General features: G+C 46.8%; 1 protein-coding gene across 2 annotated transcripts in view; it reads right to left on the bottom strand.

The window, feature by feature from the left end:
* CCDC85C (coiled-coil domain containing 85C) overlaps positions 1-25820 on the bottom strand; it is a 112370-nt gene extending 86550 nt beyond the window's left edge. For both annotated transcript variants that reach the window (XM_086463182.1, XM_086463183.1), the window contains exon 1: positions 25109-25820. In XM_086463182.1, the coding sequence (XP_086319308.1) occupies positions 25109-25820 (712 nt within the window). The remainder of the gene's footprint in view (positions 1-25108) is intronic.
* Between the last annotated feature and the right edge of the window lie 2059 nt (positions 25821-27879).

Here is a 27879-nt window from a genome sequence, read left to right as displayed (position 1 = left end):
ATTAAGTGTAATTACCTGCCTGTACTTTCCACCTGGGTATCATTAAAGACAGCAGAATGACATCGAATTTTAATTCCATATTCTTGCTGAAAACCTCACAGAAATATCAAGTCCTGGATGTCATCAAGATCGCAGGGCTTGGTGCACAGAGGCAAAATGTATCTACAAATCCTATGGTATCAATGGATCAACAGCACTCTACTCCTTTGAAAAAAAATGTATCAATTTACCACATTTTCAGGAACGCCCATGCATTTAATCCCACACCTAACTGGATCATGCAGATACCTGGATTGGCCCTTTGACCTGCCTGGAGCAGCAACAGCAGTAATAAGGCACAAATGGCAGAGGGTGCGCTTCAACCTGGGGTCTGTACCAAGGAAAGCAAACTAAATGAACCAATATCCCCTCACTAGGCAAAAGCATTTTCGTGGAATCTATTTTCCATTAGAAGGAGATGCTCATAATTAGGATGATAGAAAACGGCCTCAAGTTGCGCCAGGGGAGGTTTAGACTGAATATCTGAAAAATTTCTTCACCCAAAGAGTTGTCAAGCATTGGAACAGGCTGCCCAGGGAAGTGGTTGAGTCACCATCCCTGGAGGTATTTCAAAGATGTGTAAATGTGGCATTTAGGGTTTAGTGCTGGACTTGGCAGTGTTAGGTTTACGGTTGGACTCGATGATCTTAAGGATCTTTTCCAACCTGAATGATTCTATGATTCTACCATAAATAATTCTAGTTTAACAACATTACTACTGGTTTTGTAGCTGTGAGATTATTACTGGAGTGAGCCCACCAAAGAAGACAGGACCAAGGCCCTTGGAGAGCAAGCAATGCCACCAGTTACTCTTCAGAAAGGCAACCACGCTTCTCCAACAGTCAAGCCACAGCCCCTTCAGAAACATAAACTTTCCTAAAAAAAACCCAGCTTCTAACGGCACAAATAAATAAATAACGATGTGTCCACAACCACCTCAGCTTTTAATTAAACGGCAACTGAATAAACAGCTTGGAAGCTGCCATGCCGGGATGGCCATAACCCCGCTCCCGCCGCTGCCCTTTTGGCTTTGTGCTCCTGGGGTCAGATTCTCGGCATACCCTTCCCTGCAGCCCTGCCTTTTGTTTGAACTGGCACAAGCCCTAGTTTTGTTGGGGTTTGGGGGATTTGTTTTTAAGGTAAGGGCAAGCAGCACGCCTACCATGCACCAGGCTGCTGCCAGGGATTTCCTTACCCTCCCTGGGACTGGAGATGTGTTTAGTAGAAACAGTTTCCAGGAGCTCAGAAAAAAGGCAGAAAGCTTCAAAAAGATATTACATTAATCTCAAGAGTTACTTCCTACTATCATTCATCACCTTCCAGGCGAGATCTTATTATTTATAACATCTATAAAAGGATCTGTGGCCAGGTAGCACGCATTCATCACAGGTGTAATTCCATCAGCAACGAATTTGGACAAACCCCCCCCCCTCGCTCGACTTTGTTGTGACCAAACACAGCTCTTGCCTCGAGGAAAGAAAAACCGACAAAAAAAAAGCACCACACCTTTGCAGCCTTATCTTATAATGCAACACAGTAGGTTGTCTTATATTAACAGCTCCAGTTATCAAGGTTTTCCACCGTGGACTGCATTATCAGATCTCCCTCATTCCAGTATTGAGAAAAAAAAAATAAAAGACGGTGCTATTGAAATGCAAGTACTTCAGAGTGAATTTGCATTGTTCCAGAGGAGAGCAGCGACAGCTTTTAAAAAGAAAACACAACCCTAAGGTACCAGGCATCATTTTCACTTCTTTATTAAGCCAAGGACCTGTTAAAGTGCAGATTTCCCCGCTGTGACAATAACACCTGGCAGTACATAAGAAACTGAGCACTTCTACTGTGATGATATTTCCATTCAAACACATGCAGGCATTTCACTACATTTCCAGAGACGTGGAATATTATTCAGCAAGGGAACACAGATAGGCTGGGAGGTGAGAAGGGGTAGAGGGAAAATTGCAGCAATTAGTATTTTCTTGACACAACTGTAATTTGTGAATTTGCAAAAATCCTCTTCTATAATGTTGGTTAATTTGATCCGAGAATAGTTCAACCGTGTCTGTCGCATTCCTGCTCCCACCATCACAGACCAGCACCCCCATATGAGACAAACCCAGTAGACAACGATGCAAGCCCCCCCCTCTGCCCTGTGCATCCATCCCTGCGGTGGGCGACCCCCTCCCACACCACCTAGGGAATCGTGGGCTCCCTGCAATTTGATCGAGGGCAGATGCACTCAGCAAAGGAACAAGGGAGGAGACTTCAAGTGACTAACAACACTTTTCAAAGGGAAAAAATGTTTTCCCATGGTTTAAAATTACCATCTGAACTTCAGTAGAAAAGCCATAGCACAGCCGTAGCCAGAGGTACCAGATAGCATTACTCGGTCCCCGCCATACGGGAATGTAAACTGCGGCCCCCTCACAGGTAATCCACGTTCTCAAAATATACTGCTGACCTACGTGCCCAGGTGCCTCATCACATAGGTGGTCCGCTTCTTCACAAGAATGCAACCGGGATTTCTCCGCTTTCATGTCTTCCCTGCTTTAGAGGCTTTGGGGGGGTCCCACCAGACGTGGGAAATGGCGAGAGAGCTGCTGGGGCTCAGGGGGGGGTTCAGGTGAAGCCTGCAGAAGGGGTAAAAAGTTTCTTTGACAAGATAAACAGTGATCACTTCCTAACAGCTTAGACACAAGTTAGCGCTCCTCATGTGAAAGTATTTACACCTAAATAATACCTCTCTGTGACTAAAGGCAAGGAGTAATCACAAGCTGACATTTCAGCTGTGCACTGCAAAAGTAAACCTCCCTCAAAAGTGGAATGCCAAAGGGAGGAACGCAAGAGATACGCTTTGATTTATAGGTTACTTTTAAAATTAGCGGTGGGGGAGTTCTCCCGGTAGCCCTTGAGAAGGTCTCTGTTTATTTGAGGAGCTCAGAGGAGCACAGCCACAGCATAGCCTCCTGTTCAGCCCGGTATCCCAGACAGAGTCCAATCTACTCGATCAGTATTTATTTACATTTAAATACAAAAGAAAGGCTGTCTAAACAAAAGTTGAGAGTGTCCAGCAGATAATTAAGTATGCTAACATATAAATCTATTTAGACAAGAACGGCTGTATTGGTATAATCAAAAGGCAGGTCACAGTTTATAGTCCATTCCCGGCACAAACTCCCGCAGTGCCCCTCACACCAAAATTGTACTGAGAGGTTATCACCCTCTCACTCACGATATCTTGACAAGTGCAGGATTTTTGCAGTGCATCTGCAAGGACATTGCATTTGGGCTGCTGGATGCACGTGTTTGCCAGTGCTCAGCACTGGCTGAACAACCCCCAGGCTTTGGCTCGTTCCCCGTTGTGTCCTCCTGAGCGCCCAAGCTCCTGGAGCCCCAGTCACCCATCGTCACGGAGCTGCCACTGCTGGTGGCACGCAGGAGTGCTCCAGCAGGCATCACAGAGCCCAAGCAACTTTTCGCTATAGGAGCTGGCTCAACTGTTTCAATGAAATCACAGCTTATCTATTTTTATTGTTCTCTGTATACCTGCTCCGTTTTCCTGTACATAAATTATTCTTCACTTCCTTCCGGAAAGAGCTATTATTTAACAGCATAGCTGGCATTAACGGTTGTATCACATTCCTCCAGAGGTCTATTAGAGCAATGATAGAGTACAACACCAACACAAAACCACACGCACAAACACTCCCTGAACTCAACCCTTGCAAGGCAGCCCCTTCAAACAGAAGAGGCAATATAAATAGAAGAAATCATCAGCCTAAGCCAGGACCCAGTGCAGAGTGTGGACAGATTACTTCCTCCAATTTACAAAATTAAAATACATGGGCTGTAATCATAGTTCTGCTTGTTCTGACAAATCTAACCATGAATGGTCAAAAAGGGATATTGCTGGGATTTCTTCACAGATATTGAGGGGTCAGGCAGGGCTTGCTTTGGATTCTCCCTCTCTCGAAAGCTGTCTTCATTTAATCTTAATTCAAATTATCTGAAGCAGCCTTCTCAGCTAACCCAAAGAAATAACACTGGACTTGGGCTTGAAAACTGTCCTCCCTAGTATTTCAAGGCAGAGACATCTCTTCATCTATGGACATGTTTACACAGTTCCCTTGCTGATATTGCACAAAAAGTCAACTAAAAGAATAATTCCACAACCTGGCTGATCTGAAGTAATACACCAGCCTTATAATGTATTTAAAACAGTTGTTTTATTTTACAGACATCGGTTTTTAGATTCTGATCTCATTTCAGCCTCTGTCCCCAAAGCAGTTTTCAGTAGATGATTCCTCCACCCTAAGAAAGCTACACTGGCTTCCTATACCCACACAAACCCACTGGTCTTTAATTAGGAATTCAACTGAATTAGTATTATAATGAGCCCCAGAAAGCTGCCTATAGGCATGGATTTATTTAACTAAGGCCACACTGTCTGGAGATTAGTGAACAAAGTATTCCCCTGGCCCCACGACGTGCCCCAGGAGCCCCCATCCCCGCGGGTGGGTAAGGGACTGCGCAGCAGAGAACAGCAATGCTGCCAGCCCAGAGAAAGGAGATGCTGGCAGGCAGTGAAGAGCACGCTGCTCAGTAAGCCTCCTCCTGAGACACATACACTCTCTCACAAGGCAAATACAAGTTACCTCAAATACCTATTGCTTGTGCTGTCCTTACCACCAAGGAGGTGGGTGGGAAGAAGTCACACCATCACCTTCCAAGACAACAGAGCGAAGAAGGAGCTCCCCTCTTCTGCTGCAGAAGGCTTTAGGCTTCTCTTAAGGCTTTAGGTCCAATCCTACTCTAACTAGCTCCAGCAGAAGTGTATGGCATAGGAGGTGTCTACCGCAGCAGCAACATTGCTCTGGAGCAAAGCATGCTCCAGCTGATCAGGTGCAAGCAGAAAACAAAACCAGCAGATGTGCAAAGCCAAAATTTGCATCAGTCCAGGAAACCTTCACACATGCCACGTGCCGCCCACCGCAGACAAGCAGCAAAGGTGTGGGCTCCACGACCTCTCCCCACTTCAGCTCCTGCTTCACTTCCTCCAAGCACCCCCAGAACCAAATTTAATCCTACCCAGAGAGAAGGTGATGCATGAAACACAAGGTTGGTGGAATAATACTCATTTTACACCTGCAGGGAAGATGTCAAAATGGCCCTGGACATGCCACCTGGCACCAGACATGCAGTTTGTATGGTTGTTTGCCATTCACAGATTTTAACTTCACAAAATCAGGCCCAGACCCAGATTTGCTCAAAGCAACAGAAACTTCCTCTTCAGATTCACTCCTTTTTAGCCAAAGGAGAGGACTAGTTAATGCAGAGCTTCCTTGAACAGAAAGGGAAGTCAGTGGCTCCTCTCCAAAACTCTGGAGGCAAAAGACAAACAGACAACAAGCCTCGGCTGGGTGATAAAAGGGAAAACAATGCAAAGCTGCGGGGAAGCTGATACAGTAGCCCAACAAGGTGCTCTCCCAGGGATGGGGGCCCTGACCTGGGACCTACCGAGGTCTTGCCAAGCTGTAGCTCATCCTTGGCCAGGTCCCTCCCTGGTTCTGAATGGACCATCGGAGAATTTAACATCTGCAAACTACCTCTTAACAGACTGGAGAATTTAACATCACAAGGACAAGGATTTGGTTTCTCCTAGGAGATTTCTGTTGCCTGCCACCTCTTGGAAGTAAATGTTGTCCCAATGATACTTGTTCTCTTACAGCAAATGAAGCTTCTCACCCCTTTTCACCCCCAAATACCAAGCCAGGTGTTCCAAAATACAAGTCTAAACACAGTTACAAAGGCCTAAGAGAAAACTAGAGAAGCAGAAATCCCAAATGGGTTTTGCCTGGAGGCAAGGGGCAAAGGCAGTGAGATGCAGTAACTTTAACAACATCATTTTACAAGATTAAAAAAAGAAATAGGTCATCCTGCCACAGAGATTGGGTGGGATTAGTTTAATACCAGTTTGCCCAAATAAAGGTCAAAAAGAGCTCCTCTAATCAATAAAGTTAACAGGGAATGGCTATTAGCAAGCTGGTTTCTTAGATCATATTTGAGTAGCTGTCTAGGTGGGTTTGAAGAAAAGGTAAATGCCACCCAAGAGAGTCCAGGATAAGGAAGTTTGCAGTGGCTCTTGAAGGCAAGTCATTTCCAAGTCATGGATTTAAAAGTTAGGGTTGCATGGGCTTGTCTGGATTCGCAGAGTGAATCTGCCAAACATTTCAATGCATATATTTGTATCACAGACCAAGATCTGTATACGATCCAACTGGAGGCTTCCACATTATGTTTAAAGGATGGCACCAAGCAGCAGGTCTCTGCAGCATGCCGTGAGGCCAAAGCTCCTCAAAGAGCAATCCTTGGAGGAAATCCAATAACAGAGCATACCACAGCATCACACTTACTGTGCTGTCTTAACCCTTGGCCCACGGTGATTCATCTTTGCTTGCAACCTCTAACATTTTCCACCACCATTCATGCAGACACATTAGGAGGATTCAGCCACAGCCTAAAACATCCAGCATAGATGAATCACCATGGGCCAAACCCATCTAAGCCTCTACCCTGGGCCGCAGGAAAGGGAGCCCTGTCCAAACTCAGCACCCAGCAACAGTCTCAGACAGAAAAATGGAAATATGGAAGAATTTGCTTCCCCCTTAAATACTCCACTTGACAAGTCGCTTCAGGCTGTAGGCTTCACCTTACTTTTGTCAGGAAGGACCAACCCCTGCTCACTGCAAATACTCTTCAGATCGGCCATCACAGAAGTTAAGCTGGGTTTGAAGTCAACAATTGTATGACTCTCTCCCCAGTTCCGTATTTCAGTGCCTGCCTCTCTGTCCCAGCACCCCCACAGTAGAGGCTGATCAGAACCTGCCCTAGACCCAGGTTATCCAGAAACTCCCTATCATATTGTCTGCAGTCACTCTGGCTCACTCAGACTGAACAGGCGCACAGTCTGCATCAGCATCCCTGGCTTCAATGCCTGGAATTAGGCTCTACAGATTAGGCAATGTGCTGAGGCTTATCTCTGTGTCTAATCACTAATAAAGTTGCAACCTGGTGCATTTGTACCGTATTAGGTCTCGCTCAACAACACGGGCTTTAAAGGTCATCTGCCTCCTCCAATCACTGCCAGGTTTATTGCGGTGGGCATGCCTGCCCCGGCAGGTCCCGCTCCCACCGGCTGGCCACTGCCAGCAGAAATCCAATTACAGGCACAATGGTCCCAGCCCGCCAAGGCTCCTGGGCCCCTCCACGCTCCCGCCCCGGCGCCCCTCCACAATGGCCGCTTTTGTCTCAGCCTCGCTATTGTTTGGGATTCTCTCGCATCCCTGGACATGGGATAAAGAGCCGTGTTTGGAGAGATGTTTATGAATGAGGTCTCAGAGCACAAGGGTGAGCAACACAGGGCTTGACTATGGACAAAAAAGGTCACGGTTTCTAAAAGCCACGTTGAAATGAAATCATTAAAGATGTAATATGCACTAGCCAGGAAAGAAAAGTTACGGGCAAACGAAAAAGAAGTGAAGTCCTAGTCCTTCCAAAGCCAAGGGAAGTTTTGCCACAGATGTCAGTGTACCCAGTGTGTCTCCCAAAATATCTATACTAAGTGAAATACCTAGCATATCCCATTGCTTTAAGCCACTGTTTTGAAAACATTTTACATTGTACTGATTTCCAAAGGGGGGAAGAAATTATTGTAGTTTAATGAGAAAGTTTTCTGATCAAAAACGTAGCAGACAGCAGCAGAAAGTAGTAGAATATGCACCAAAGAAACTAAGTGAAAAATACCAGCTAATAAAAATCTAAATCATTCTCCTAATGTCAGAGAAAATACTCTATTCTGATTTTCAGCTGGTGTAATGAATATGTTACATTGAATTCATCAGGACAAAAGACCCACACCTCTTCTATGACCTGCAGGAGTTACAAGGTTCTTCCCAACTAACAGCCTGTAAGACCAGGTCAGTTCTGCAGCGCAAAACTCTGTGAGAGCTCAGGCAGCTGGCAAAGTTAAGCTCAACTTCTAAAACACCTTCAGCATAACAGTGCTACAAGTCTTGCTAACAGACAAAACCCAGCTTCCTTCACATGGCCAGGCCTACCAGGGACAAAGCCACCCACAAACCCCATCCGTCATGTTGGAAAGTGTCTCTTTGTGAGGCTCTGCTGACCAGAAGAAGATAGTAATATTGTGAAACCTTTCTTGCCTTTAAAGAGTAGAGGCAGACATATAATTGCATTCAATGAAACATCATATGGTAATAAGCAGCAAGTATAAATCTCCCATTCAGCAGAGTGTCACAAGTATAAATCTATTTGCCAAGGATTACTCTGTAGCTCGTACCATAATAAATCATCAGAGAAATGCCTTGTGCACTGCTAGCAGAGCAGGGATTCAGAAAAGCAGGCAGGCTATTCTTCATAAAGGGGCACTGACAACTAGCCAACCTGAGAGTTTGTTACAAATATGATATTAATTGCACTCTGCTCATCTGGTATGCCTGCTTGGGTTGATTGTTTTTTCTTTTTTAAACCAAGACTTTCCTCCTTGTAACGAGAACACTGATAGACATAGACTGTAGTACTAAGCCAAAGTCCAGGGGTCCAAAGGGTCCACTAAGCCAAAATCCAGGGTCCAAAGTCCATTCAGTGAAGGAATTACTTTTGACTTCAAAAGACTTTGGATCAGGTCGCAATTCATCACCACCATTTACAAAAGAATGGTATTCTGGCCTAGTTTCTGCTCAATGTAAATGTTTTATGTAGGCTAATCCCAGATAAATAACTGTTTTCTTGCATTATCTAGATCTTTCACTAAACATTATGGGCTGTATTAGAAAGATTAAGCAGTCACAGTCAACTGAGAGCCTCTCCAGCTCCCAGCTCTGCCAGAATGCTACATCACATACTGAAATACCCTGTGTACCTGTGTTACTTGCCAAAACCTCTTGCTAATCACCTGAAGTTTGCTACCTGTAGCTGTGAGCAAACAGTATTTCAGAAAAGCTTTTGTCCTGTGATGAAGAGCTAACGCTAGGTTGCATTCCAGAAGTAGTCAGATAAGGAAAAAAGTCACATGCCAATATAGCATTTAATATACCAGAATCAGACTAAAACCACAGGACAGTCACACGGAGCACCAACTGCTTTAACGCCACTGAATTCAGTGAGACACGTCTTAAGTGCAGCAATACACTGAACCAAATTTCAGTAGATCACAAGCCAAACTCACCCTTGGTATAACTCAGCTAACTGGATGTAAAAAGCCTCAAAAATGGCCTTCTTCAGTGCAGTAATATCTCAAAATCAGAGACGAGTCTGATCTACATGTGGAAAGACAGAGAGTAAACAAAGCAGTTGCCTCTGAAAAAAAGAAAATCTGTACCTTTTTTCAAGTGCCAACTATCTTATTATTGCAGTTTCCATCATGCCAACAGAATAATAATCAACCATATGTAAATCTTCCTTAGGAAACTCCCCAAGTCTTTTCTAATAAAACTACTGTAGAAAACACAGGTATGTTCTCCTGTTTCAAATCCTCACCTCCAAACTTCCACTACAGACACCATCCCACCCAACATGGAGCTTGAAAAACATCTTCAGGAGCCCCTTAGTCTCCCAGCTTGACCACCTTGGGCCAAGAAGGAATACCGATGGATGAAAAGCTGGACATGACCCAGCAATGTACGCCTGCAGCCCAGAAAGTCAACAATATCCTGGGCTGCATCGAAAGAAGCGTGGCCAGCAGGTCCAGGGAGGTGATTTTCCTCCTCTACTCTGCTCTGGTGAGACCCCACCTGCAGTATTGCATCCAGCTCTGGGGCCCCCAGCACAAGAAAGACATGGACCTGCTCGAGCAGGTCCAGAGGAGGCCACAAAGATGATCAGGGGGCTGGAGCACCTCCCCTGTGAGGACAGGCTGAGAGAGTTGGGGTTGTTCAGCCTGGAGAAGGGAAGGCTCCGGGGAGACCTTTATAGCAGCATTCCAGTACCTAAAGGGGGCTTATAAGAAAGAGGAGGGCAGATTTTTCAGTAGGGCCTGTTGCAACAGGACAAGGGGTAATGGTTTTAAACTAAAAGAAGGTAGATTCAGACTAGATATAAGGAATGATGAGGGTGGCAAAACACAGGAACAGGTTACCCAGAGAGGTGGCAGAAGCCTCATCCCTGGAAACTTTCAAGGTCAGGTTGTACGAGGCTCTGAGCAACCTCATCTAGTTGAAGATGTCCCTGCTCACTGCAGGGGGGTTGGACTAGATGAACATTAAAGGTCCCTTCCAATGCAAATTCTACAATTCTATGATCTGAGACCACAAATGCTGCTCATTCTAACAACCAACTCTGCTAGAAGATGCATGGCCACATCATGAAGATCACCACCTCCACATCTTATGATTCTACAACTGAACTTTACAGACTCCTTGCTGGGATCCTCACTGGTGTCCAGTCCACGAAAAAGCACTGACATCTGGAAGCAGCTTTTCAGGTTAGGAATGTGAAAGCAGTGTGTGAAGTGTCTGCTTGCACATGATCATCCTACTTGTCCCTCTAGAACTGTCTTTCTGGCAGTTGCCACCAAACATTGAACGCACACACAAAATATTTATAAAATGTATCTACAATCCACATGATGCTCATGTTGCAGAACATCCCACCACATAAATCATACAAATAATGAAGACATTCTGGGATGAACATCTGAAGAAGCTGCTAGAGAAAAATCTGTGTGTGCCCATCACAGTGCCTAATCCCACCTACTTTGCAAGGCGTTTTTCACAGGCATCACTCTCACTGCCCTTTGACACAGGCAATTATCTGCTCCCAATCCCAACTGACCTCACATTCCTTACCCACCTGCAACTCTCAAGTAAAGATAACAGGAGTTTTCATTCACATTAGCTTAGTCTCTTTGTTCTGGGCAAGGAAACGATATTCATAATGCCCAAACTGATTTCATTCCAGCAGAGGATTAGCTTCAATCTCTGTTGCTGTAGAATGAAAAGGCGAGCAAGAAATTACCGTCGAATAATTACAATGCTTTTCACTTTACAAAGGATATACCCAGAGGTTTGCCAAAAACAACCCTTCTCCTGGATTGAATCTGCAGTAATTTTCTGAGCATGCCTCAGACACACTTAGAAAGCCTACCGAGTCCTGCAAATAAGGCCCAGGATTGAGGGTCGGAAGATGAAAGCTCTGTTGCCTGCTCTTTGCATACTTAGGCTAGTCAACATCCAAACCATAAAAAAAGGAGAATAATGCTACTTCTCAGGCTTATAAATATGCTATGAGGCCAAACTCATTAGCGTTTACAAAGCACTCCTAGACTCCTTGTCTGGAAGGAGTTATACAACCATAAAGTATTATTCATGCTGTTCTAAGGCAGAAAAGTACGTATTACTGCAAATCCAGCAGTAGCTTTTCATGCACCATTAAGGTTTACTACACTGTCTTAATCTAATCATAAGCACTTCAGAACCCAGATCTGTCATTTGAAACATACAGACGCGACTTCATCATTGAATAACCAACTGGGTCAAAAATATACAGCACAGGACACACATGCTTTTTGCTTTTTTTTTTTTTTTTTTTTCCATTTATCTCACACATCTACAACTGAACCATCTGTATTTTCAAAACTCCATCATTACTGGTTTTCCTGCCATCTTGCATTATCTCTACTCAGGATTTCAACAGGTTCAAAACTCAGGTGCTAGATCTGTTTGCACCTTTTTAAAAAGTCGAGATGGGAAGGAGTGCAAAGTTCAGGTCTACACCTCCTCCAGCATTTATCAAGGAAACTGGTTCCTTCAGGCAACTTTTTCTGCCCATTATTATTCTGGGATCTTCCTTGCTTGCAATTCTGAAAATGTATTCATAACTAGTGGTAGACTTGCTTTTGACTTGCTGATCAAAATACAATCTTTATAGCCCCAGGCACCATCATCAATGCTGTGCTGGAGGGAGTTCAATCCAGTTCAATGAAATCGGCTGTTAAAAATAACAGCTAGCTCCCAAACCACATCTTTGGACTCATTTACTCCATCTCCTCCTTTGGGCTGCTACCACAGCTCTTCAGAGAGGTCTCCCACTCCACCTTGAGCTAGGCAGGCAACTCTTGCTGCCCACCCCTCACCCACCATGAGGACACCTGCTCCCCCAGCTCAGCACAAGGGCTGCATGAGAGCTTCATCTGAGCTTGACAGAAGGTCTCCTGCCAACCGCTCTCTTGCTCTCTATCCTCCTGCAGCAGGTCCAGGGTGTCAGCACCTCCATGCCAGGCCATGCACTCCATGCTGCCCAGCCTTTCCCTCCAGCTCTACAGATGTTGTTTTCAAGAGAAACCCTGTCCCCTTGTGATTTATATAGTTTGGTTTAAATCCAGATATGAAATCTCTCATTTAAAAAGAAAAGATCAAATCCAAATACTGCCATCCTTAAACAATCTGGGAGTTTTACCCTTTAGATAACATTCCTTTTACAGAGCCGTTTTCCCCAAAATACTGCATTTGCTTCACTTTGAACTGCCAAATAAAAAAAAGTGACAGCTCTCTCATGGTTATCCAAATAAGGCAGAATGAAAGGACAGGGCAGCAGATTTTCCATCAGAAACCTTCCCTGTCCAACCTGGCCAAGATCTTGTAACAGGAAAAAGAGAAGTCTCTCCAACAACTGCATCACCTGCTGTTTACGTGATCCATTCCTCATCTTGCAGGACTCCAAGCAGGCTTGTCTCCACAGCTGTGGGATCAGAAAGCTTGTTGGACCTATGCTGTCACAGACAGAGGGCATTTACAGCTCTGCAGTGACACTTTCTCAAATACACAGCCCCATGGCCAAGAACATTAGCTAGTCACCTCGGATACTTCCAAGAGCAAAGTCTGAATCACATTCAGAATACTTAATCCTCTGAAAATGCTGAGCACCTTTGAACAGAAGATGCCTTCCGGGTATCCCAGGTGGATCCCCAAAAGCAGAGATGCTCTGGATCGCTTGTCATTGTGGAAACTCTTGACCTGCTGCTGCAGAGCCAAAGCAGGACTGTGACCTGCACATACCACCTCTACGTACACACCCACCCTCAGCTCTCACTTGCATTAGGTAGCAGATGCTATTGCGTTACAAAATGCTTCCTCTACTTATTGAAAGAAAAAACACAACAAAACACACAGAAGTGGATAAACACATGGCTTTACATTTAAGCATGGATTAAACAACACTGCTGTTTAGAGGAATGTGCTTTTAAAGAACAAATTTCCAGAGGAACTTAATTATGCTTCTAGGGTTAACAAAAGGATTTGCATGATCCAGTTCCTCTTCCTTACTATGCTATGAGTGATGGACACGACTGAATACAACAATCCACTTAACCCTACAGGACCTACACACATCATTTTAAATAATTAAACAGCATTCATCTGGGATGATCCTTTCTCTCCCGCTCCACACTGCTTAGCTTTACATATAGAAAACATTTAGTGTATAAGGAAAACAACAAAGAGGACTATAATTAGTCCTTTTGAACCGAGATGTTGTTTAACTTAACTAATTGAAAAGAGAGAAAGCAAAAGCTCGCACTGTGTGGCTAGTGGCGAAGCCATAAGATGTCACTTTTCTGAGGTTTGTACTCCAGTAATTATCTTTTATACAAAGAACAGTGACTCATAAATCTGCTTTTTCATAAAAACCCTGCACAAAAAAGTCTGCAATAAAAAAGCCTCCCCACACACACACTTTTTCTTGGTCAACTTGAGGCTGAAACAAGGTCTTTATGAGCTGTGGGAGTGGAAAGTCATCAGGGTTTCAATTCCAAATTAAAATTAAGGCTTTTAACTTCCCATACTACTCATACTGACAACCTTTCATACATAATTGCCTAGGAAGAGTTACTGCGGTCTTGTCACCCTCCTAACGATTCAGTGTTAGGCTGACAAATAGATCCTCCCTACAAATTCCACTACGCAAATGGGAATAAAAGCCCAAGGTGGTTAAGAAACATTGGGCTCAGACTCAAGAGTGACTTTGACGACTTTTCAGTCACGGCTTGTTACGAGTTCCCAAATTACCAGCATCAGAAATAGAGCAATCAAGGGATTGGGTAAGAATGTAATTGGAAAGAGGAATGGTGTCTTCAGCAATTATGGCAAAGACACCGCTGCTTTGCACTGACACAAGGAACAATGTGACAAGGACCTGTCCGCTGCACAGTTGTGATTCTTCATCTCAGTTGAAACTGCACTAGGCCGCCAGATAAACAGCATTTTAAATACATATATATATACTATATATGATCCTCAACTGGGCAACGCAGGTTGGCTGAGCTGAAATAACAACAAATTCCATCCCCACTCTCTGAAAGATATTGAGGTAACCTGTCGCAGTGACAGCAGCACCATCTTTCTGCACTTGTCTCTGTCTGTGGAGAGCCAAACACTGCTCTTTATCTTATTTTGCTCCTTGTCTTCTCATTTGGGAGAAGAATTATTGACAAGTTTCTATTTTGACAGTTGGCTAGAGACTGTCCATACTTCATCATCCTGTGATCCCAAGAACTGTATACAATAGAGAAAGAAGGACGCCAACACGTAAAGCGCTTTCATCCCAGTAAAGTTGAAACAGGATTTGAAGCAACTCCAAAACTGGGAATTAGAAATGTCTGGAGTTACTATAAAGGCTGCTCCTTCCTTGCTCCTTCCTTGCTAGCTCACTGTAACTCAAAAGCTGTGTTGTTTGTTATCACTGGTATCATAGCAATGGTTAGAGGCCCCATTTGATGTAACAGTCTAATTTTGTTGAGCACTGTATGACTCTATGCGCCACAAGAAACTTGGAGCAGACAAAGGAAATATACTATCCTGGCTGTATAAAAGGAGAAGCACAGATCATATCATTTACCTAAGACTATATCAGACAGTCATGTCACAGTGAGAAAGCGTAACAAATCTGCATCCCAATCCAGTGCTTTAAGTTGCAAAACCATCTGTCCTTCTTTTGTTATTTTAAAGCTTACACCTAAAACAATACAGTCTTAACTGACCTCATGAAAAGAGGACCATATTTTTACAAGAGGCCAGGAGACAAGCATGGAAGATTTGCAAACTGCTCAGAATCCAGAAAGCAAATAGCTACACCAAAACCTCAAAAAGAACAACTTTCAGAAGGTGGTTGAATACAGTCACACATGTGTAGCTACATCAACATGGCCTGGAGGACTGAGAGCTGCAGAAATCATTATTTTTCCTGAGGTGGAACCTGCAGCTACTCTGAAAGAGATCGCCACAAACAAGGCATATATTATCGTGTTTCAAGACATCAAAGAGGAATAAACGTGCAGGCTTTAGAAACTGATCCCCATCTTTTAAGAGGTGTAGAAAGCAGTTAAGAGGATGAAAAGGGAAAATACTGCAAACGTTATCAGAATTGGAAGACAGAAAGCCTGCTGCACTGGCTGAAATACTCAACTGGTTTGTAGCCTCAAAAATAAACACCACAAAGAAATGAACGAATAATTAAAATAAAGGAAGGAAGTACATAGGTATACATAACAGCAAAGGACAGGTGTATCAGCAGTCTGCACAGGAGTGAATGATTGACTTACTCCCATGCTGGGTTTGAGTTGCAACCAGGAAAATGAACAAGGGGACATTTTATCAGAGTTTTTCACAATATGCCATCTTTGTGCAATGCATGAGCCGCTCGTGAAGATCATATTAACCTATAACTACGTATCACATTCAACGGCAAACAAGCTTTTAACTCAGTGGAAAGGGATAAAAAGCTCCACAGATCCAAAGCATAGATCAAAGTTATATTCAGCTGCTGGGAAATATATAAATATGAGACTGCAAACCCTAGTAAGGGAGATAAGGAAATCAGGAAGACGAAAGAATACTGTACATCACAAAAGTGCTTTAAGATTGTACATAAAAATAAGACTTTCTTAACACCTTTGTTAGGAGCAGAAAAAGATTCAGCAAAATTAGTTATTTCTTATTACTGATACTCTGCTAGCATCTGACAATGCTACTCTGGCACAAAACAGTGGACTTTTATGTCAGTTGTCCTGGAGCCTTTTCTAGCAGAACCTACTAAAAACAAAAATGGGAGGAAACCAGTGAGAACATCAACATGACAATGGTAAATAGCTGCACATATATAACCAGGGGTAGTCCTCTGGTTACACAAAAATCAAACTATTAGGCCAGATTATGTCCACTGCTGGAGACTGAAGACACTATAGATCTCCTTTCAATAAAAGACTAAAGCAAGCGTAAGGAGTCCAAGTCTCAACTCCATTCAAGTCAAACAGAGGCCCCGCAGTAACTTCACTGAGCACTGAGATGTACCACATCACTGAATGGTGTGTGGTCTGATACAAAGTCACAGCCATCCTTCAAGGAGCACAGTGTCACAGGAGTGGCATTTATAGGACAAGGCATTATCAGTAAGCATTATGGAGTGAATGAAATGTACCTTAGCAAGTAAAAAACTGCAGATGAAAGATGGATGCCAACCCTCCAGAGACTGCTTAGCACTTAATGGAGAGTCAGAAACCAGGAATACAGGTTTTAACCTTGCATTTGTGATACACAGCAACCTGTCTTCAGATGATCCAGGATGGAAGATGTGGGAAGGACAAACATCTTTTAAATCTAGTCAACCCCACTAGATCAGAGACTGACAGCAAGCCTCCTGCTGCATTGGTTTCCATAGAAATATTAAGCTTTAGGGACTGGAAATGCTGTAAGCCTTACTTTTTTTTCTTTTCTGAAATAATGGTTTGGTTTTACTGCTCTACTTTGAGTGGTCCTTTTGCCTGCTCCTTTCCTCTCCATGGGTCTTCTGCAATGAGAGGACAGAGCAGCACCCACTCCACAGGTCTCCCCACCACACTGAAGCAGGGCTCTTTGGCACCACGTGGCCTCATCTCGTTGTCCCAGGAAGGCAAAGCATCTCCTCTTGCGTCCCAGCCCGAGCCCTACTCTATCAATTTGCTCTACACATTAAATCCTCTATCTCCCACAAACATTCAAATGCCGCTGACTCCCCTGCACACCAATGAAACCCCAGCAGCAGAGGAGTTTGGGGATGAAATGGGGGAAGAGGCAGCAGCAGGCAGTCCTGTGCGTCACTGCATGGAGCTGGGGGCCAGAGCAACGTCTGAAGGGCTTTTCAGACCATTCCAGCTTTGACTGAACTGATTCTGCCAGCAAGCCAGGGTTGACACAACCACACAAAACAGCTAGCGTGTCACCTCTGTGACTGCCCTTACAGCTGGCCAAAGCCTTGATGCCATAAGCCCAGCCCTTGCCACCAGTGCTCCCTCTGCTACAGACACCACAGCCCTCTCCCACCACACCCACCCCGGGCAAGCGTGGACATCCTGTCCTACAAGCCTGCAGGAGAAGCCCATGCAGATAATGAGATGATTCACACCAGATTTAAGATCGTTTCAATCTCACCACAAGATCCCTGAAGTGGAGGGTCTACAGCCACTTTGATAAGCCAGGTGACATGGCCGCAATACTGACAGTGCTTAGCACAGTGCTTAGGAGCACCCCACTCTCAAATCTAACTGATAAATAACCTGTAATATTCTTCACAAGAACTATCTTTCACAAAGACCTTTTGCAGGGCAGTCCCTGAGCAAGGTGGACATTTGGCACCACCATTGCTTGGGGACGTAAGAAGTCAGTACAAGCAGCGAGCTCCTTGAGAGGGGCAAATACAAAGGCGAAAAGCAACTTAAGGGAAGGAAGATTATACATATACCTGTATGCATAGGGACTGAAGTAACCTGGCATTAACGGTCTGGGCCCAGGCATGAGTCACTACAAAAGTGTTCAAAACAACCCTCACAGCAGCCTTCAATTGCCATGGTGATAAATGTTTCCTAATGCTTAAAAGCAGCTGAGTCCTGACCTCCATACACCTCATTCACTAACAAAAGTGCTCATTATATTAAAAAAAAAAAAATCACAAATGAATTGTGGCCATTTTAAGCCCTCCTCAGATCAAGGGCTGATTTACTCTCTCATTTCAATGGGGACTACTGTGCTCACATTGCTGTTAATTCAGAAGATGGAGCTGGCTTGCTTTTTGCTTCACAATTCAGTAGGCAAGGGAAAGACAGATTCTCTGAGACAGTGTTACTTTTTCTGCCAGGAGTTATCTATTTGCAGAAGTGGGTCAACTTTCTCTTGGTGGACACGTTAGTGTGCGAGTGCCTAGCAGCGCTGCCTGCGAATTTCTGCCCGCTCCGCGTGCGGAGGAACCTCTGCACATAACTATTTATGGCAGCCAAGTGTTTCATGAATTGCAGCAAGTTAACCACAAGGGGATGATGACATTTGGCGACAGGGCAGGATGAATTCTGGCTGGCAGACAAAAAGTCAGGTTAAAAATACAGAATGCAGAAGCAAACCCAGCCAGTCACTGCTAATTCACAAGAAAACTGGATGTGCAGCCCCTAAACCTTCCCTCTTCCACACGAGCAATGTCGTGTGTTTTGCAGCGGGATGCATTAAGGCCTGATTGTGAGCGTGGAAACGATTTCAGTCTTCCTGGGGCCAGGTGTTTCAAGTGTATGTTAAGTGAGCTTACAAATTTTTTCATTTGCCTCACTCCACAGCTTGTGATGTATACCAGACATTTTTGCCAGTTTAAGCAACTCACCTCCATCTCACCTACCAGTGAGATCAGCCATTATCGATCCTTGTTCTCCCAGAGCATCTCCAAAAGGCAGCCCCAATACAGAAGGATGCTGCAGGCCCAGCCTGAGGGGACAACATCAGCAGACCCTGCCATGGATATTTCTGTGTGAGATCCCTCAGATGCCTTCACTATCACCCAGGTTGCAGGGATGTGGTCAGCCTTGTCCCCACAAAAGCATCAACCTTTGAGCTTTCAGGTGCAACTGCTGTTGCTAACTGCTTGTTAGTGCCGGTGTTAGTGCCGGTGTTCGTGCCCCTCATCTCCACGCACAAGCCAAGTGTAACACCTGCCAAGGCTGCATTTTGGGTTCCCATGCCTGCCACTTAATTAGATCACCATTTAATTCGATCCTCAGCTTTATTTGATGAAATGCCTCCAGAGAACCAAATCATTTACATGTAACCAACACAGTTTATTCCCCTTATTTTGATTGCTTTTGACAAGTGTAAGTGGATAATTCCATCAAAGGCCCATAGAAAATTGCCATTTAATCAATAGGAGGTTTTTCCTTCAACGGGACAGCTGAGAACAAGATATCGCTACAGGAAATTGAAAAAGGAAAATAAATTTGAATGCACTACTATGCAGAATATATTTCCCAATATGACCCAGTTTTAGAACCTAGTTTAAGTGTCTTGAGCCTTGTTTTCAGGGCAGCAGCTAACCTGAAGTTTGAGAGCCTAGCAGGCTGGCACACAGGCAGTACCCCAGCAAGAAGGTAGGAGCAGGCAATGACAAAGATGCCTCAAGTGGAGCACTCCATTGAAGCCCCTTGGACGAGTGGCCAACAACTACTGGCTACAAGAAACTCAAGCTGTACCCTTAGCATCTGAGACCTCAGCATTGATGAGCCTATTAGCAGAACTCATTGAACTTACAGAAGAGACGGAAACAGGTATTTCTACAGAGGTCTTACATCTAGTGTACCAGCCCAGGACAGATTCCCTGGCTTAATCACAAGCAACCTGTACATAACAGCCTACATCACCAAAAATATTGACAGGTTAAATATGGCAGTATCAAAAAAAGGAAAGCTAAAGCAATGTTCAGAGGATGAAAAGTGGTCTTGTTATAAGAAAGATATCAATTGTTCAAGTGGCCAAACATCTGCTTAAGCATGGGAGGGGCCACTGAGCTCTGAAAGGTCTCCATCACAGGGATCAGGGCTTTCTCTGAGCCAGGCTGCTGTGCCCAGGCAGTATGGGGACTGCAAGGGGTGACATCTGACTGATGCTGAGAAACGTGCTCTCTTTCATCACAGCCAGCACAGCTGCACTGGGAGAGTGGACAACGGTCACAACACCTCGAACAGGGCTGATCTTACCTGACGTTAGATGGTTGCATATGAATTAGCCATCTAGGCTGCCTTCACATCAGCAGAGGGAAAGAGCATGATTAGCCTACAACTCTTCTCCCACTAAAGCAGACATAGTTGACATCAATCATGACACCACAGCGCCTTTCTCCACATGGCCGATAAAGGAAGCCCAAGGGGACACAGATGTTAAAGTCTATACTGGAGATATCTCAAATTAAATGGGATGAACCTCACCCTTTTCTTCTGCCCCTGCATCTTCTCATCTCAAAGGCCTCATTAACACATCATAGTAAATAATACGTATATAGATTATAACTACACTAATAAAAACAAAGGACTTTGGTGTAAAGGGTGTGTAAAGAAGAGGAGAAGTAAGTACGGGTAGCTGCACATCCAATCAATACCAACCCACAGGGAATAGCCATTTCTCTTTGCCACCATTTTAACTGTAATATATTGTACCCTCTAGGTAAATATGTGGACATTTACAAGTGGGAATCAATAGAAGCAGAGATCTTCCCACCCCCTCACCCGGAGGGACCATTCTTCTTCTGTTGGAGCAGACAACAGCAAGAGGCCATAGATTTATGTCTCTGCTACTACAGGCTATCTGCCATATCCACGGCTTTCTTCTGGGCCTCTGATCACTTTTTAAGTGCTGATGCTTTTAACAATCAAACACCAAAAAAAAAAAGAAAAACAACAAAAAAAAAACAAACAAACGTTTACGTTGATAAAGAAATGTATTAACATTTTACCCAACTGGAAAAACGCAAATGCCCATTTTAGGAACCCAGAGCAAGCAGCTTCAGTGGAAGGTGAAGGAGAAGTTCTACCAACGTTCAGTTGATGGGGTGAAGGGGGGGCGGGGATTAAAGCCTGAAAGCTTTGCCTGCATGCACAGGATTTTGTCCCAGGCATATCACCAGCTAGTGAGTCTGTAAGCCTCCAGGCTTGCAGATGGATAAACATTTGTCCCAGTCAGATCTAGATAAGGCTAAAACCAGTGGAAGCAGTTGCCCTGGCCTCAGGGAGCTTCAAGTCACTCTTCCCAATGTTCGCACATACCTCACAGTCCAGGGACATATCCTATGGCACCCGAAGGCTTTTGCCTTCCCCCAGGTCATGTTAGTTTCACCCAATGTGGCTGTCTTTTTTTAATTATCATTCAGGTTTTTTTGGAAACTTTATTCTGGCAGGAACCAGGGAGTAGCAATGGCCATTGCTCCAACGAGGCTGCCTAAAGCTGAACAGGCAGAAAGACTACATACACACACAGAGACTCCCGCTGAACATACAAAGGAAAGCCAAAGCACTCACAAGCACAACACAGCAACTGTGCCTCAATTTCTGTCCTGGATCTGTGGGCAGATTTATTTGAACTGTGGCATATCACTCAACATGGATGCAACTGGCCAGTTCCCATCACGTAGCTTGGAGATGCCCCTGTCCCACAGCCCAGGTCTGAGCTCACACACGGAGAATGGAAACACCATTTACCTTCAGATTGCGCAGAAGACTTCCTCTTGGCTCTCAGCAGAATATCCAGGCTGCATAACATTACATGTCTGATCTAATATTAGCCATTTTCTCACTATCAGTTATACTTACTACCTTATCTTCCATGAGCCGATAATTAATCATTGCGCTCTAGGTATCTGCTTCCATAACCCAGTTTATAAAAGTAAACAGGCTTCAGAAAAGTGATGGGAAGGTGAATCACAGGCTGGTTTGGGTTTTTGATTTTTAAACTCATACTACTTATACTGAATTCACATTACAAAACTAGAGTTCATCACCTCACATTGGGGTGGGTCACTGCGGTCTATAAATCAAGCCCTGGCTTACCAACTCACTTCCAAAGGATTGCTGAAGAGAAAATGAGAAATAATTAATCTATCTTTGCTTAATAATATTTCATTAAAAAGCTACCTCCCTAGGAGTGCTGAACAGCTGCCATACTCTTGACTCCTTCAGAAAAGCACTAAACAAGAGCAGCAGTCGTGCTTAATGCCTAGAAAAGCAGAGCACCACAAGAAGCCTCACTGATACCACTAGCAGGGGCAGTACATTCCAGGACCTTCCAGCTTATCCATATGCAAAAGTGCTCTAGCAAACAGCTCAGCATACCTTGCCCCCACCAGTTGTCGAAGGCTTCTGATGTGTTCTTACTATAGATGCTGAATTCTGCCCTGCATCCATTTGAGATCCCTTCCACCCTCTGTCAGAACGTATACAAGGGCTGTTCACTGCTGTACTAGTTGAGCTGCCCGGGCAGTTTCTGCTTTACCCACGGGTCAGTTATCCAGTGTTTTAAAGACATGAGACAACAGCAAACCAGACTGAAGTTTGTAACCTAAAAATGAAAGGCCACACTTTCCTCCTCTTCCTCCCTTCCATTTTATCCCAGGGGAAAAAAAATATCATTAGGAAAAGAGTACAAAAAGGCTGGGATCTAAGCTGCATGCACAGAAGGCAGAGACGGCACCAGGAGACATGCAGGGATGCTCGCTGCCAGGGATGCTCCGTGACAGCTCCGCTACTGGACTCCTGGGTTTGTTTTTCACGTTCTGCTGCCCTGCTCTTCCACATTGTCACAGGCTTAACAGAATTGCCGCTTAGTCCCAGGCAAGCCCCGCTCCTAGGCTTCTTGCTGTCAGTCAAAAAAGGAGCCCGATAAGCTTTGTATTTGCGTATGTATTGAGAGGCATTTCCAAAGGCACAGTCAGGGAAATGGCCTTGCTGAATACCGATGCTATCTGAGAATGACAACTATTCAAGTCATTTTACAGCTTCACTACCTAAGTGGAGAGATCAGCCTTGTTTGCATCTTTACAAGGATTATTAGCTTTAAAAGTGCTGATCATATCTGTCCCACTCTCAGAAATGAAGGCGCGCAGGTTTGCAGCAGAGCTTCCCACAGAGACCATCTTCCACAGGCACCTCAAAACCACGAGTCACTAAAACCTAAGGTCACGTCTGAAAAGCTTGAGCCCGTACTCCTTTCCATACAGGAGCAGGAGAAAGGGTGCAGAGGCAACCATGGAAACATATACATGCACAGATGCTTTACCACCCCTCCCTACACTTACTCTACACAGGGGAAGACATGAGAGTCAGCTCCCAGTCCCCCCCAAATGATGCTGCTGGGCACTGTCCCGCATACAGAATTTGAGGATGGCAATGAGGACTGAGCTCTGCAAGCAGAGACTTTTCTCTTCGTGCAGGCAGGGATGACTCGAATCCCACACGAAGAATCCCACGGTGCCTCACACCGGGTTTAAGTGACAGCTCTGAGGCTGTGCTAGTGTCCCATATGCACAAGAGCCCTGAGTAACAGGAATGAACTCAACTGGCTTTGTCCCAGTCAGCTGTCACCTAAAAGGGACGCAGTCTAAGGTTCACAAACCAGAACTGTGAAACCCTTCTGTCCCAAAACAGCAAGAGCACATGCAATATCCACCAAGTGCTCTCCAGGCCTCTGTGCAGAGCGATCAATGCTTTATGAAAATAAAGTCAAGTCACATCAGGAGTAGTAGCTATCTGCAGATTTACAAACTAGATATTTCTGATTTACAAAACACTAGGAAAGAGAAGGAAAAAAAAAAACCAACCCAAAACAAACAACCAAAACCAAACATTTAAAGATGCTTGCTGCACCCTGCAACATCTGGTGACTGGATCACCCTTGAAACCAGCAATCCCTGTCTACTGGGTGAGGTGGCAGGAACATCTCCAGCTGTGAGTGGACAGATAGGACCTCACACAGCAAATTCATGAGCTTGAGAACTGGGCTGATCAGTGCTGCAATGCCCTCAGATCTCTTGGACACAATGACTTGCCACAAGTCACCAAAAAAAAGGACCAGCACTCCCTGGTCCCATCAGGACCATCAAAAGCTCTGGAACCTGAAGACAAGTTATCTGGTAAACACATCCACTGCTGACACCAGTCGGAGCCAGCCTCTGGGGCTCCAGTCCCATCCCCGTGCTTGGAGGAGAGGAAAGGGTACCCTGAGCAGAAAATAGTCCTCTCTGGTTGGAAAAGAGGATTAAGAACATTAAAAGGGGTCTTATACACAACAATTAATTAGATTGATGCCTGGTTTGATTCCTACAGAACCCTCTTGGCCAAACTAATCCTTCCAGAAGTCAAGCATTTGGTGTCAGTTTCAAAACAGAAAAAGATCTCCATTTTAAAGACATTCCAATATTATTGTTTTAATGCCTGACCACTATTAGACAAGAGGAGAAACTGTGCTTCAATACAAACTGTCAGAGGAGGCTTGGCACAATTTCACAGTGGATCTCGCTTCTAACTTTAATGACTAGGCTGAACAAAATCGTGAGTACAGCGTCCCTTCAAGACCAATCTCTTCTCTACAAACAAACCCCCCGTTTCTGAGGCAAAGCAGGAGAAAGGGGTGGGGAAGCAGAGTTGCATCTCTCCAAACTGCTGAGCATGCCAGAGCCAGCCTGCCCTGAGAGCCCATGGAGCTAACAGGTGAGTGATGCTCTGTGGGGCAGACCTGCATCTTCATCAGATGCTTCCAAAATCTCATCCAGGCTCTTTAACAATCTTACCAAACTAGCAAACAAACAAGGCAAACATAAACCAAAATATTTGAAGGGGGGGGGGGGGGGAGAGAGAGAGGAGGAAGAGATGGAAAACTTAGTGTTTATTCAACCCTGAAAACGCAGGCTGGTTTTTGTTAAAAAAACTCAAACCAAAACAAACCAACCAAACCAAACAAAACACCAACCCTCCAGCTAAAAAAGGCTCCAACCCCCAGCCCCAGACGTGGGTAACACAGTCAACACCACCACCACCCCCCTCCCCGCGCACGCAGGTGCCCCTCCCCGCCCCCCGGGGCTGCTCCTCCGAAGAGGTCACCAAGCACGGGCAGGGGTGGGGACGGCAAGGCCTCCCCTCCCCGGCATCCCTCGCCCCACGGCCGAGGGGGCCCGGACCTGCCAAGGGGAGGTGGGGCAGGACATGGCCGGCGGGGGGGCGGGGGCTCACCGTTGAGGCCGTTGGGGATGCTCCGGTGGTGGAGGGGCGCGGACAGGTCATCCATGGACCTCCGCATGGCCCCGGCCTTGCTGTCGCCGGCCTTGTGGTGGTGGAGGTGGTGATGATGGTGGTCGGGGCTGCCGGCGCTGCCCGTGCTGGAGGTGCTGCTCCCGTCCCCCACGTCCCTGGTGGCCGAGCCGCCGTTGAGGTTGGTCAGGCTGGCCTGGCTGTCGATGGAGCTCCGCGAGCCGGCCCCGCTCCGCTCCTCGTCCAGCATGAGCACCATCTCCTTCAGCTCCACGTTCTCCCGCAGGAGGGTCTCCTGCCTCGCCTCCAGGTCCTTCAGCTTCTGCTGGTACATGCCCACCTCTTTCCACATCACGCTGGCCGTGTGTCTCCCGAAGCGCTGCCATTCCCTCGACAGCTTCTTGCCTTTCTGCCGGTCGTCGTCCAAGAAGCAGCAGAGCTCCCTCAGCTCCTGGTTGTCGTCCTGCAACTTCTGGTTCACCTCCTTCAGCCCGCGGATCTCGTGCAGGTGGAGCTGCAGCCGCCGGTTCACGTCCTTCATTAAGTTGCCGTGTTCCACCATTAAGTTCATCTTTTCATTCTCCACTTTCCTCAGTCTTTTCACCAGCTCTTCCTTGCTCCACCTCAGCATCTCCTCTTCCGAAATTTTGCTCAGGTCTTCTTTAGACCCTTCCAGGGAATTTTTTGCCATCATCTGTGCCTAGGAAGCGTTTGCTCTCACACAGTAACAAATGGTTCGGGTTCTTCGGATTATTTTGTTCGCCTGATTTCCTGGGACTAAAATTCACAGCAGCATCTTGGGGAAGAAATATTATAGTTCTCCGCAGAGCGCTGGACAAGGAAGGAGACCAATGCCCGACTGGAAGATCTGCTTCCCCACAGACCCCATAATAATAATAATTAAAAAAAAAAAAAAAAACCAACAACAACAAAAAAAACCCAAACAACCAGGAGCGAGGGGCGGGGGGGGGGGGGGGGAGAGAAAAAAAAAAAAAAAGGCGCCCCCCCCAAAGGGGGCTGGGGGCGGCAGGGAGCCGGGAGCCAAGCGCTGCCCCTCTCCGAGCGAAGCCTCCGCAGGGGATCGGCCAACTTACCCCGGGCAAAACAACTACGCGTCGGCCGCCCCCCCGCCCCGCTCCGTTCCCGGGCGCTCCGTCCACTTGTCCTGCCGCCCCCCCGCCGCCCGCCGCTCCCCGCCGCTCCCCGCCGCGGGAGGCCGGGCACCGCGCACCCACCGCCGCGGCCGCTGCCTCGCTCCGCCGCAGCTCGCCCGCAGCTCCGCGGCGACGTGGGGCCGAGCCCGGCGCGGCGGCGGCCGATGCCGGTGCGGCGCTACCGAGGAGCGGTGGGGGAGCCGGCGCCTTCCCGGAATGGCTCAGCCCTCGGGAGGGAGAGGGAGGGGGAGAGAGAGAGAGAGAGAGAGAGGGAGGGAGGGAGGGAGGAGGCGGGCGGCAGCGCCGGGGCTGGTCCCGCCTCCTACCGGGCAGGGAGGCGCGGCCCTGCCCCGAGCCGAGCGGCGGAGAAGGGGAGCCGGCTGCTGGCGGCGGAGCGGACGGGCGCGGAGCCCAGGCCAGGCCAGGCGAGGCGAGGCGAGCGCCGCCGCCCCCCGCCGCCCCGTTGGCTGTCGCGCTGGGCGCTGGCCGGGCCCCGGTGCGCCGCGCCCCGCCGCCGGCTCGGGTTACCGGAGCCGCGGCCGCCGCAGCCAATGCGGGGCCGCCTGGCGCCTTCAAACGGCAGGTACAAAGGGACGGGGCCGCTCCCTCCCTCCTTCCCTCCGCCCGCCCTGCCCTGCTCTGCCCGCCGCAGCCGGCTCACCACCGCTCCCTCCTGGGTCTTCCACCCCCTTTTTTGCCCTTTTTTTTTTTTTTTGGTTGTTTTTTCCTTTTTTTTTTTTTTTTTTTTTTTTTGAAGAAAAACTACCGGGGGGAGCACCAGCCCGGGGAAGGGTGGGGTTGGACAGGCAGGAAAACGCGCCCGCCGGGCGGCCCGGGGAAGCGGCGCCGGAGCGGCCCCGGCCGCGCTCTCGCCAGGCGCGGGGAGGCCGCGGAGCCGCGGGCGGCCGGCTCGGGCCGGAGCGGAGCGGGATCGCCCGGGGCATCGCCGCTTCTGCCGCCCTCCCGCCACGGGCTTTGTCAGCGGGGCCCAGCCGCGCTCCGCTCCGCTCTGCCCGCCCTCCCCCCGGGGCCGCCGCCTTTGTCCCCGGGTCCCTCCTGCCTCGGGCACAGCCTGCAGGTTGAAGGAGCCGGCTCCAGAATCCCCGCGCCTCTCTGGTCCTGGGGCCGACATATTCCTTCAGACCTCAGAGGTGCGGGAGGAAGCTGCCCTGAAGATGCAGGTGCTGCTTATTCCTCGGTAAAATCTGCCCGGGTCCTTCTAGTCCTTACTGTCAGGAGCAGGCGTGCCGGCATCTGCATATCAGGCAACCCAGTAAAGGGTACAGAAAGTTCATAAAGTGGATTTCCTAGGAAACATGTAGGCAGATTTCCTATATCACTGTATCATATCCCCCGACTTTTAGTCTAATGCACTTTTCCTTGGGCTATGCTATCTCTCTGTAGGCTGCTTTTGGCCACTATCGCATTGTGAAACTGAAAGATGCACCAGGACAAAGCGGTGCTCCTGCGTGAGTATCCTTAAAAAGCCCCAGGGAATCGACAGCTTTGTGCTCCTGAGGAATCTCGGTGAATGATTTGTCCAGGGTTAACCCAGCACAGGTTTTAACCTCAGGTTTCTGACCAAGCTGGAAAGCTGGT

Source organism: Leptosomus discolor, chromosome 3, assembly GCF_034619465.1.
Source record: "Leptosomus discolor isolate bLepDis1 chromosome 3, bLepDis1.hap2, whole genome shotgun sequence".
NCBI classification, from domain to species: domain Eukaryota; kingdom Metazoa; phylum Chordata; class Aves; order Leptosomiformes; family Leptosomidae; genus Leptosomus; species Leptosomus discolor.
Note: the sequence above shows the minus strand (reverse complement) of the source record. Positions and strands in the feature narration are given on the sequence as shown.